This window comes from Diachasmimorpha longicaudata, chromosome 12 (genome assembly GCF_034640455.1).
Source record: "Diachasmimorpha longicaudata isolate KC_UGA_2023 chromosome 12, iyDiaLong2, whole genome shotgun sequence".
Taxonomy (NCBI): Eukaryota; Metazoa; Arthropoda; class Insecta; order Hymenoptera; family Braconidae; genus Diachasmimorpha; species Diachasmimorpha longicaudata.
The window spans coordinates 5933852-5946739 of NC_087236.1; the positions used below are offsets into that span (position 1 = coordinate 5933852).

General features: G+C 37.8%; 1 protein-coding gene across 4 annotated transcripts in view; it reads left to right on the forward strand.

The window, feature by feature from the left end:
* LOC135167805 (protein Fe65 homolog) overlaps positions 1–12888 on the forward strand; it is a 94599-nt gene that overhangs the window by 29898 nt on the left and 51813 nt on the right. For 3 of the 4 annotated variants that reach the window (XM_064131365.1, XM_064131366.1, XM_064131369.1), the window contains one exon: positions 2971–3341. In XM_064131365.1, coding sequence (XP_063987435.1) covers positions 3035–3341 — 307 coding nt within the window. In that variant the 5' untranslated portion in view covers positions 2971–3034. Of the gene's footprint in view, positions 1–2256; positions 2399–2970; positions 3342–12888 lie in introns of those variants that run through there. The other variant, XM_064131367.1, reaches the window with a different exon arrangement.

Genomic DNA, 12888 nt, shown 5'->3' on the forward strand with positions numbered 1-12888 from the left:
TACCTGCTTTAAAAATTTTGAAGGGGTTGAAATAGATTTTTGAAACTCAATTTTTTTTTCACATTAAAACTTTGACTGGAAAAAAATTTTATTTTGAGAAAATAAAAGTTATTGTCTTTTGTTGAACTGTCAAATTAATTTTTGTAATTAAATAATACGTTTAATTAGAATTCATGACTCATTGTACGTCGTCGCAAGACATTTTTCCGGAATTTTTATTGTTATGAGAGCCCGTTGAGAGTATTTTCAGAGGGAAATGTCACCCCTTGAGAAACATGATTAATCCACCTGATAATTAACATAAATTTTGTATTTTCTTTTTCATCATCAAACCAGTCTAGTAAAAGCATGCCTCGAGTGTCCAACTTCCCTGACAAATGACTTAGATATCGAAATTCTTAAGGGTGGAGTTTGCCAGTCAGACAAATCGTCCAAAAAAAAAACCGTAATTTGCGTTTATTATTCCAACAACCTCGACAACGATAAATATCGAGTTGAGTTCAATTCCCTCCCATGAACTTTGTGACAAAACACGAACATAACATAACACGCAACTTAGATCCTCGAAAAGGGGGCACCATAGAAAGCTCTATCGGCGAGTCAATTGGGGGAATTTACAGGATTTTAACTTTTGTACATTTAAATTGGTGTTTAAGTACGTTTCTCTCGCCGGAAAAAAATCTACTCCGATTTAACAACCGAGTATATTTGTAAAGAACTTTAGAGACAATTTCAAATACCCGTGAATAACTTTCAAAATTTCTACGGTAATATTCCTTCAACTCGTGAATTATTCAACGAGCCACCAACGACAGGAAATGGGAGTGAAATTTTTTTATATCACGGGAGTACATTTTTCCCTCATCCACACACTTTTCTCCTTCACAAACTAAATATCAGGCGAGTGGGGGTGAGAGCCTTACGGCAAAAGCCATGTGATTGTTATAATTTTTCTGTTATTAGTCTCTCCTCATTTTTGCCAATTTCATTGGTACCTTCACACGAGAAAATTATCAAAAAAAATTCTAGTTCGAGTACTGAACAACAATTGCAATTATTTATTGCTCTAGTGGGGTAAAATATCTCCCCCTCAACTGATAATTTAAAAATTCCAAAGACGTTTGCGAATTTTTAATAAAAATACTGGGAAAATTCTTTTTTCGTGATTAAAAAATGGAAAAAAATCGTTAATATTTTTTGTTATAAAATGGATTACTGGAAAAATTTGGGGTATGAATTTCTTCGATGATATGTCTTTCCTTTTGTTCCTTTGACTTCTCCCGGAGTCCAAATAATACAATTTCATCTCACTTCCTTCATTTATCTCCTGAATTCTATTCTCGAAAATCTCTCAAGATGAATTGAACAGTCATAACCCAGAATGTATCCAGCTTGCTCGTCTATAAATCGGAGAGGTCAATTTTCTTTTTTTTTTCTCCATTCTTTCCTTCTCCCGTATTTCCGTCTGGGTAAATATCCAACCGGCGATGGTAGCCCGGTTCAAAGGAGATATCCAACCGACTCGATATTACATCTGACATGTTCCCAAAGTCGAAAATCACTCAGCCGTGAACTGGTGGAATTGCTGTTGCAAACGCAGTGATCATGACTCAGGATGGTATTTTAGGATTAATTGAGACTGGAGGAGGACTCGAAGGATTTATCCCAGGTGGTAGCCAGTAGTGTTAAGCAACAATTACATTTTACGACAAAGTTCATTACCTTTGGAAAATTATTCGCATTTTTATCTATTTTTATCAGCAATAATTCTCATGATTATTTTTCAATTGAATAATTTTCTTTACATACGAGCTTTCAAGCCAATAACCAATTTAACGGATATCGATGATAGTGTTAGATACGAGCGATTGAAATATGGAAATAATTTAACTATCGATATCGTAGTGGTGCCCTTTAAATTTAATGACTTCATGACTTGGAAATGTTGTCGGGCGTGGGCGCCCTCAGGTATGCTGATTCCTCAGAATAAAATCTGCATTGTATAGTCTCAGCTGAATGTTTTTCCTCGTACGAATAAACAAGCCGGATTGTGTTACGAACCCACTGTCGTTTCACCACTGGCTGAACCATGGGCCGCGTCGCAATCGTACACGTCCCCGGGGACAGAAATTTTTTTTTGCTAAAACGAGATAGTTACGGCCCTGTTGCATTTGACAATGCGACGTGAGTGCCTCCGCACCCACGAGGTTGTTGGGCTCAATGGCGTCATGACAGAAGCCAGTAACCATTGGCCGGCTTCAACGGGAAGTGCTAGACCCGGTTTTCCAGCCGGAGAGATTTGTTGAATTAAAATTATCGATAAAAACGCAGCAAAATCGAGTGTATAATTAAATTTTATTGAAAAAAAAATCACACGGGATAGCTTAAGACTTTTTGGGTAAATAGACACATCTGTAGAAGAAAAAAAAATTTATTTCGAATTTTTAAAGGGCTCGAAGGGATATTTTGGAAGAATCAAGTCAGTAGGACAGTGGATTTGACGTTTGACCAGTTTTTCCTGAATATCTTGGTACCTGAAGGAGATAGGAAAATTATTGTTATTACATTTCTTATAGAGCGAATTGAGTACTATAATAAATGTTATAACAAAACCTTTGCTATCTGCCTTAGATTTGAAGATATCGCGCAAAAACTCCACCAAGAAATACGTTCTGATTTCAGTTTACCACTTCGGTACTGAATTTTCAAATTTTCATTATATTATAAACATATTATGATGATATACAGCTCTATATTTATAATTATAAATAATGTATATATATATATATATATACACGTATAAATAATTCTTATTGTTATATAAATAAATTCCGGACAAGAGAGTAAATTTTTTCATACAGATTTCGATGAATTTCACGTAAAAATAATGTTAATATTAATTACATACATTAATTAATGACATTAATTACATACATATACTAATATGTCTATTATTTTTTATTGTTACAGATAACCGGCACCTCATTGGCGCGGTAACAGACCCATTCGTTATAGTCGAGTTTCTGTGATACCTATGTTGTGCGGTGAACTTTTAAACGGTGGCTTCGTGAGTGCGGGTGCGGTACCCGCGGTACCCTGTGGTCTCCTTGGCCTCTGGATACCTGGTTGTGTACGTGGAACAAGCCCACGTTTACTTACATCCCCCTATTTACCTCTGCTGGCTGAACTCCTTGCTGCTGGCTATCTGGAGGAACGGCATCTCGAGTGCCAGTCCAATATCGAGGACATGGACCTCGTAACGCGCAATCAGCATTCAAATACCAATGGACAATCCTCAGATCTCGATCTTGACCTCGACAACGACGAGAGTGCCTTCCTCGGTGAGTGAATTTAACAATTGAAATTTATACATTCTTTAGTTAATCGCATGACTGCATGATCCGTTGCACTCTCGACAATCGCAAAATACCGGAATAATTGCGAGTAAAAAATTTATTTGAATATTAAGTTGTCATTGCGATGTTTGCAATGGAGATGACACCAGGGAAATGCGAAAAATTACGTGATAATTCTCATCAACACGTCCGCTCCCCAGATATTTTGATCAATTACTGTACGCGAATGAGTTACTCAGGTGACTCGATATTTTCATTTTTAAACATCATCAGGTGGTAAATTAATTTATTACCGTTGGGACCGGGGAATTTATTCATTGTCACGTACCTGTCTGGCTGTCCATGTTGTCGTGGATGTCACTGATATCCGGGAAAAATTATTTGCGATCATTTAAAAGCTCCATTGGTTCCCTTTTCATTTTTTTTCCTTTAAAAAAATTTCCCTTAAAATATTTTTCAAAAATCTGCGATAAAATTTTCCAAAGATCATTCACAAGAGCTTCCTGGTGACTCACCAAGACCTGCATAATATTTTCGTAGATTTCAAAAGATAATTTCTTGTTTAAAGCTCCTGAAAAAAAATATGAACTGTCCAAAATTGTTAATTGAAAAATTAATTCCCCCATTGAAACGACAATCAGAACATTTTTTGAAAAAAAATTCTGAACCCAATTTCAAAGACATATTTTACCCACTCTACCATCAATTAACAGTCCTAGACATTTTATTAATCATTCCCTAGTCGGTCGAGTGAAATGTCAGAAGAACTCCCAGAATATCAAAGAACTTGTCCCCCAGAATTTCCTATTTACTTTCTACCCCTCAATCCCATGGGATTCATTAGTAGTACCAGGACAGAGGAACTTAACTCTTTTGAGCTTAAAATGCGAGAGCCACTTACCTCAGCCACTGCAGTTGCATCAAAGTGGCTGTCATCAGGTCTTCAGTTGATAATTTATTCCCTGAATGAGACACGATCGTACATAACAGCCTAAAGAGGTTTCGTGGTATGCAGGGAGGGGGGAGGGAGGGTGGCTGATGCAGCTGGGGGTGATTGGGGCGGTTGACTGGGGGGTTAGATGGAAGAGGATGAAGTAACGAAAGATGGCAGGTAGGGGTTTGTCGAAAGTTGAAAACTATTTTGGCGCGGGGAGGGATGAAACGAGCGACGAATTCTCAGTGGCGTACTTGGCACGACTAGCCAAGTGGCTGCGAGTCGAACGTGCAAGTACTGCGGTACTGGGGGTGGATGGGGGAGGAGGGAGGAGGGAGGAGGAGTGAAAAGTTGGTAAAATTAAATCGACCTACCTTTCTCTCTTGTGTCTGACCTCGATCTTGCCATTTTCCCTTTAGCCCGGGTCTAGGGGAGGCAAAAGAAAGCTCGACGTTTCGCCATCTTTTTTACCCCTTTTTTGGCATTTTTGGAGATATCGATCTTCGGGAGCTTCTGGGGTAGTAATCTGCTCGTGGGAACAACAATTTTTGAGTTTTATTTATGTTATTGGGGTGAGGGAGGGAGTGAATTTGGGGTTTATGCTGGGATTATGTGTTAAATGGGATTTTTTGGAGAGCTTTTTGATGGCAGACGTCATCTTGATTGATGATTTAACTTTTAATTAGTGAGATTCAATTTTTAAAAATTTATTTTTTGTATTAAACGATTAATTTTCAACGAGAAATTTTCAGGAAATTCAGGGGTGAAATTAGTTTGAGAATATAATGACAGGAGCGTTGACAGTTTGTAACTGAATCCCCAAAATTTTCTATTAACTCGTCGATTTTCATAATGAACTGGGAAATTTGAATCTTTATTATGAGATTCGGGAAACTATTGTTCACTTTGTGAGATAAAATTCACCTCATCCCCCGTAATTTCGAAAATTCTCATGTTCCTGGGGAAAAATATCCCAACTAAGTTATTACTCAGGGATTCACAAGTACTTAAAACCAGTAACAAGGCTCCGCCCTTCGCGTTGACGACCCGGATCAAGAACTCTGTGGAATAACTCGGGTTACATCCTCATCACGTTGCTCCTCGTCTTTCTCCTCGAAAACAAATCATCCTTCATTCCACTCGTTGGGATGACAATTACGCCCCTTTCAGTCTCCCCACTTACCCCAAAAATGTCCCAGGCAATTAAAAAAATTAAATAACTTTCCCAAAATCTGTGGGACACGATATTTTAGATAAAAATTAGATCTCTAGAGGGGGAACTTTTATGTCAAATTTTGGAAAGTTAACTTTTGTGATAAAATCCTTCGCGGGACCTTCGTCCCTCGTTTCACCCCTTGTCCCAATTATCACCTAAATTTCCTATTTGTTTATCAAAATTCTGGTGATTTTTCCCCTCAAAAAAAAAAAAAATCTGGAAACCGACTTAAATTGTCATTCCCCACGTTAAATCCACTTGAAAATTCATCCCCCATATTAGGAATATTCACCCCTGCAGAGGATGACATTAATGTACGGTTCAGGATGAACAAAAGAATATCCATAACAATGGAAATGGAGCAGAGGCGAATGAAGCGGTGAAAATTGGGGTATTCCCGACATTTCCTCGTACCATTATTTTCTGTTTGCTGCGTTGGTAGATAGCCCAGTTGCCTCTATCTCCAGCTCTGTTGGCTTCCACCGATTTGCGTATTGCCGAGATCTCAGATTACACAGGACCCAATGAGCTCAATCCAAATAAACGAGTTAACGGCCCTTCACTACTGACTATGAATCGCTCTAATTAATTTTCTGTTTCCGTTTTATCCATTTCTCGTTCCATTCTCTCACGTCCCTACGAAAATTGATAACATAACCTTAAATAAAATTGCTCACGATAGTTACGGGTTATTCTACTTGCGAATTACTCGCTGAACAAATACCGAGGGGGTGAAAAACTTCACTGCGAGTCACTTCAATTTTCACGATTACGTGGCATGACGTTTGCTAAATAAACGAAACGAGCGCGATGTCTCATTCCTGGTGATGAGTCACGGGATTATGGGATATTTCCTTCTTCCATTTGTCGTTTAGTTCGATATATCGAGTTTCACGAGCTGGGGATCGTATTCAACGACTGACGAATTGTCATGAATTTCCAGAAATTTATTTTTAATTATTAGACACCGGAAATTAGAAAAAATTAGGGAGAAAAATCATTAGGAAAATGTGGAAGGAAATTTTGGGTAAAATGACGGGGTAAAATGATTTTTTTTTTACGTGGGGAACCATCCCCTTTACGCGATCATTTTCTCCTCTGAAATTTCTTTTTTTGACGGGAAAACGAGTGGCCCCCGACGTCGGAACTCGCGGAAGTGATTAACCGTCACGACGAGAGAACATCCATACGAATCCACCGGGACAGACGCAAGGGCTCTCTCCCTCAAGTGAAAAAAATGAGGGAAACTACGGTATAGTGGATGCAGGAGTGAGTGAAGCCTCGGGGAGGATGGGGCGGAGGGGTGGGGGGCGGGGGGGGCGATGAGGAGGCTCCCAGAAGTACAGAAATGTACACTCGAGAGAGGAGAAATGTCAAATGCACCGATGCATCAGCCATTCCGGGGGAAAATGATGTTAAAGATTCTCATTAATTTTGACAAAACCCCTGGGAAGTGGCCGCAGATGATATTCGAATGCCGAGGAATGATATTTATTTACTGGGAGTACGATAAAATTTAATCAAACTTTTTTAATTACTGAAATGGAAGTGGAACTGTTTCGCGAGTGTAATGTACTTATTTATTTATTTATTTATTTTTTGGGGGTAATATTTTAGTTGATAAATGCCTCACGTGTTGGTCTAATTAGTCAATTATTTATTCATAAAGAGAGGATTTAAATTAACGCGAGTTGGTGGGGATATTTTTAAAATTATTTTTATAAATAAAAATTCAATGGAATTTAGGGATAGGTATTATTATGTTCATAACAAATATTGGAAAAATTGAGTCTATCCTTGTTTTGAAGTATACTCAATCAATTACCCTGTTTTTTGCACAAAGTTTTCCGTCACGGTTCCATTAAATCATGATGGACTGGAGGAGATTGAATAATTGAATTGTTCATTCGAGTTGTGTCAGTCAAGGGAGTAGATTGTGGTGGAAAAATGATTGAAATTGACGGGAAAAAATATTTCTCCCCCGTAGAAACGAATACACAACATATATCTTTTATTTACTACTATAAACAATTTTTAAAAACAATTAATCGTAAATCAACTGCACGATTTCACACCCCACATAAGTAGTTACTCCCCGCGTCGGTAAGACACTCGGTAAAATAATTTCATCGACTTTAGTCCACGAGTGGTAGTTTTTCTCGTATTTTTCTATCACTACCCCTCGAGATGTTGTCATCCCCCTTTATTTCGGGTACGACACGATGCGATTGGAAGTATATTATCCAAATTCCGTCGTAAATCTAGGGCCGTCCCTTTTTTTTCATCTGAACTCGGTGGTGGGTCGGGTCAGAGAGACGCGTCTACCATCCCTTACCAATTCGAGGGGGGGTGTATGTAGGATGTAGAGTGGAATTTTTCCCGGGTGGAGGAATCACGTCCGTACCTTAAGACTCCCGACAGGTCGTTCGATCCTTCGCCGAGGCTCGAGGTTAAGGAGCAATTCCCCAACGATGAATTTATGGCTCCTCAGGATTAGCACGTTTCGTCTCCAATAAAAGTCACGTGGCATTCTTTCATCCCTTTCCGGTGGAAGGGGGGGGGATGGGTGGTCCTAAAGCTATCGACTTTCACCTTCCTCATCTCGAGTGTTCGCAGATCGACTCAGTGATCACAACGAGTGAATTTTCGGTGGTGAAAAATTGTGGGAAATTATTGTTTAAATTAAAAAAAAAAATTATATTTTCATAATCACGGGAAATACAAAAATTTATTTTTAAATGAATGAAGGGAGTTGATATGTTTATGATTTTCTTCGTCTCTGTTGAATTGGACTCACTCGGTTTTTTATTATATTCGACACTCTTAATTCGCAATTTTTTTTATTAAAAAAAGGGAACATGAAATTAAAGTGAGAGTGGGAATAACCGACGCGTTAAATTCCACACTCGAATCTCCATTCACTCCATTCAGTCTTTCGGATAATCCTCTTCCACCCATACTTCCAACATCGTAATGGAAAAGGGAAAGAGAGACCGGAACGTGTCGCTAACGCAATAACATTTCAATTCGAAGGACGGAAATTGCCGAAAGGCATATATATACCGCCCTTGCCAGCCCCATCAGTGAGAGGGATGCTGGATGCTCTCGTTCCCCGTTGAATTTTATTTCATTGCCGTCATACTTTGTTCACTCTCATTATTTTTTTCTTTATTTTCCTTATCGACTCCACCTACCTCAGCTTTTCCGCCTACATTTTCCCTATTTTATTCTTCATTTTTCACGTACGATATATTCGTCAGAAAAAAATTATTCAACACATCCGGCTTCCGGTGATTGAAAAATAAATTCTAATGGCTTTGTCCCAAGGGTTGATTTCCTCGAAAAAAAAAGGAAAAATGCTTTGAGGAATAAATAAAAATTGTCACTATTGAGAGTGAATTGGAATGAAATTTCTCTCGCTGTTTACTCATCTCACTGAAACATTCATTATTTACTATTGATTACGCAACATCTGGTTGCATTCACAGGCCTGGTATTGTATAAGATATACAATCACCCGATGTCATTCGCAGTAATTGGAAATTGCCAATTTCGATGAGTCTACGGTAAATTCACGAAGCATTTCCAAATGCCAAACAATGTCGAATTACTCGTCCGAGTGTATCAACCAGTTCAATTCAAATTTCATCAATTTCAATAGTTCCATTGTCTTGGGTTTCATTGTTCATTGGCTCACGCTAATACGATCATTCAGGTGGAATATCTAATGTGAAATAATTGTCAAGAGCTAGAACTGATATCAAATGAGATTAATTTCTAAAAAAAAAATATTTTTCAATTTGTTGCTCACCAATTCTTCGATTGAACGCAATCTCCAGGTGAATATCCCCATTAAGAGAAGAATTCTGTCGGTGTTAATTACGTTTGTCAACCCCTCCCCCAGATAATCCACCATTAATTAATAATTTAAAGTTTTTTTATTGGAAAATTTTTGAATTATTTTTCTCTCGACTTTTGCCGGAGGAAAAATGCAAAAATCACGATAAAAATAATTGGAAAAATTAGTATAGGATCACACGTTAATTATTATTAATTATCGGAAAAGAAATGGGGTGACAATGACTCATGACACTTTTATAAAACACTCGGGTAATTTTAACCAAAAATTTCTCTCCCCAGGACTTTATAACGTTCTTAATTCAACTTTCACTGATTTAATTCCCCTTTCGCCTGAACTCGTATCATCAGATTATCCATTACCTCCCCCTTAATTCCCCTTCCAACAAAGCCACGTAACACACTGCAACTTAATCAGAGAATATTGGAGCTCAACAATATTTCTTAGACCTGTTATATTGGTCCTGTTGTAGACACAGTCAGCCGTCTCATATAGTTGAATTTATCTTCCTCGGTATCTTTTACGAGCCCCTATGTTCTTCCCTTTTTTTTTTTCAAAATAAAGACCGCCCTTGAAGCTAGAACAAATTAAGCACTGGAAGGACAGGAGGTGCTTGGGGAAGGGACACTATTGCAGAAGACGCTCAAGTTCTCGGGGCGTTTGGTTAAGGTGGGATTTGAGTTGGTGAGGTGGAGGGTGGGATAGGGGGGGGGGGGAAGCATCGGGGGTGGCTGAGCAAGCAAGAAAGGCTTACGTAATTGCACTAGCAACCTGAAAATACTCCCCTGGGAGTGTTGTATATGGGTTTTATTCACCCTCGGGTTTTAATTAGTGCGACATACTTTTTTTCCACTACTCAAAACAGTCACATTTGCGTATAATTCTCACTGATGAAGAACTTTATTTATTTATTATTTTTTATTCGGTGGCTTTTGAATGAGAAAATGCCAGATGAGAAGTAAATTCATTGGTTTGAGATTTAAAGATTTACCAGACAGTTTTTAAATGTTTTTTTTTTGATAAAAAAATTGTTTATTGGAGATTAATTAATTATTTATTTTGAATGAAAAAACATTTCGATAGAAGTGTTTATTTCGGGGGATAAATGGTTTATTCAATTGTAAAATTATTTGTTTGATACAAATTACTAATTTATTTCATATCACAATTTTTTAAGTCTTAAAAAATTTGAATGAAGATTTTAATTCTATTTTTAAGAAAATTGTTTTAGGGTACAACATTAGCGATATTAATTTTTAGTTGTACTATTGAGGAGTACCACAGTTTCGTAGATTTATCACTGATGAACAAGTGAATCCAGGTTTTTTTTATTTCATTCCGTCGCTTTTTGAAGAACTGGATTCTTCCCATTCCCGTTCCCCGGTCTATTTTCAATGGGTTTTGTGCACTCTCGTATTCTTTTTTTTTTTTTTGGATTTGTCTCGTTTTCTCGTGTGGAGGTTTCAGTAGTTTTTTTCGCTGCTGGTAGTATGGCTTCGAGCGAATCCGATACTGTTGGCGCGGCTCATAGAAATTCTTTTGACCTGCGAGTTCGTTTCGATTTGAAAAGGTAGAGGGAAAGGCCGCGAAGAAGTGTGAAATCTCACGACTGATGAAAGGAATAAAAAAATATTATTGATGGACACCGATGGGAATCGAGTAAAGATTCACTGGGGATGGAGTATCACCCGGTGGGTAAAGCTGATTAATGGGGGTGGAAAGGAGATTGTGGGGTGAAAAACCTCGTATGCAAATAATGATTGAATTTTACGCGAGTGCTATCATTTTATTAATTAAATGCCAATTAAAAAATTGTAATGTGTATCATGTCATCTTGGGGTTGAACACCTTTGACATTTTGATAAAAATATACGGTGAGAGCCTCAGAATTTGGTAATTAATGCTGAATTAATTTTAATCCAGTTGCGTAACATTCTGGAGCGAGAATTAAAAATTCCTTCTTCGTTATCCATCCAAAACACGCAATTACGGTCTCAGAATGACGTCCTGGGGTTGATGAGTCCTGAGCAATTTCGCATATTACAAAATGGTGCAGTGCTTTGTGAGAGGGTATTTTTCATTAAAATGCAGGAGAAACATTTTCCGTAAACAATTTATTTCTCCAGACACACGTCAAACTCGAAGTTACAAAAATTTTGAAAACTCCCTCTTCACATTACTCCTCAAATCCAACAATAATAAAATAATAAAATAATAAATAGCCTTGTAAACTCTTCCTAATAAATTAATTAATCGATAACAATAAAAACTAATTTATTCAGTTTCACTTCTTCTGCTGAACTGAATAAATTATTAATTTATAAATAGAAAATTGGAAAACATAATTTTATTAGTGAGTCAATTCCCTGATCGTCCGTGAATCGATCGGCGTAAAATTCAGAATGAAAAACAACCCCCTGCAATGAGACAATCATCCACCCATCAAACCCACCCGACAGGTGAGTGGCTGGACATTAGCTCCATGTATCTGTCATCACCACACGTGACTCCACACCTCCAGAATGATTCATGGAGTATCATTAAGCTCAACTTTCATTCCCATCCCCCTATCACACTCTTCACCCCCTCGGCATTCATTCCCTCCTCAAGCGCATGTACTGCATCATACATTCGTTTCGCGTTTCAGTGTACGTCTCCTCCTCCCTCTTTTTCTCCTCTTTCATTTATATATTTTTTTTTTATCGCGGTGAACATCCCTTGGGATTCATAAATTTCTCGCCCCGGTCCGGCACCGTACAATCGAATTATTGTCCGCAATATTCCGCCCACTCGCGTCTCTCCTGGTACTGGGGAAATTCTTTGTTCTTGTTTCATTGTGGTTATTTCATTCGACAGATTGTGGGACTCTCGTGAAAATCTGTCGTCGTGGGGAGGTTATTTGTCCCAATTAATTTGTCCCAATTAATCATGAGAATTGTGCTTGCGATTATGAGACATGTGATGAGATAAAAAAATATTTGGGGTAAAGAAATGGTTAAATATTTCGTTTGAGTTTCCGAGAGGAAAATTTCGGAAATTTTTGACGTTTAATTTCTCAGAAAAATTCAACAAATTAACTGAAGAATAAATTTTTTAATTTTCTAATTCTATATGGAACTTGGAAAAATTTTGGAATTTCATAATTTCATTTTTATTTAACTCTTATTTATCCTCTCGGTGGAGTGGCCTAATCTCTCATTAAAAAAAAATCCCAGTCGGTCTATTAAAATAATAAAATAAAAATCCTTACGTGGAAGGAACGAGTGCCCCAGTTGTCGGATAATTGGATCTGTCCAGGGAGTTGAGTGAATTTTTTAATGAAGAAAAACCCTGGAGATGAGCTCCGGGCTAACAAAGATTAGACGCAGTCTCTTCGATCAGTCTCGTAGATGTATTAAATGTTCTCAGTAATTAATTCCCAGAAAATCGATTGAGCTCTGCAGGTGACACGACTGTTACTCCAGTTGATACTGGATGCAGTCTTCCACCATGTACCCACCCTTATCCTCGCAGAGGACGTCAC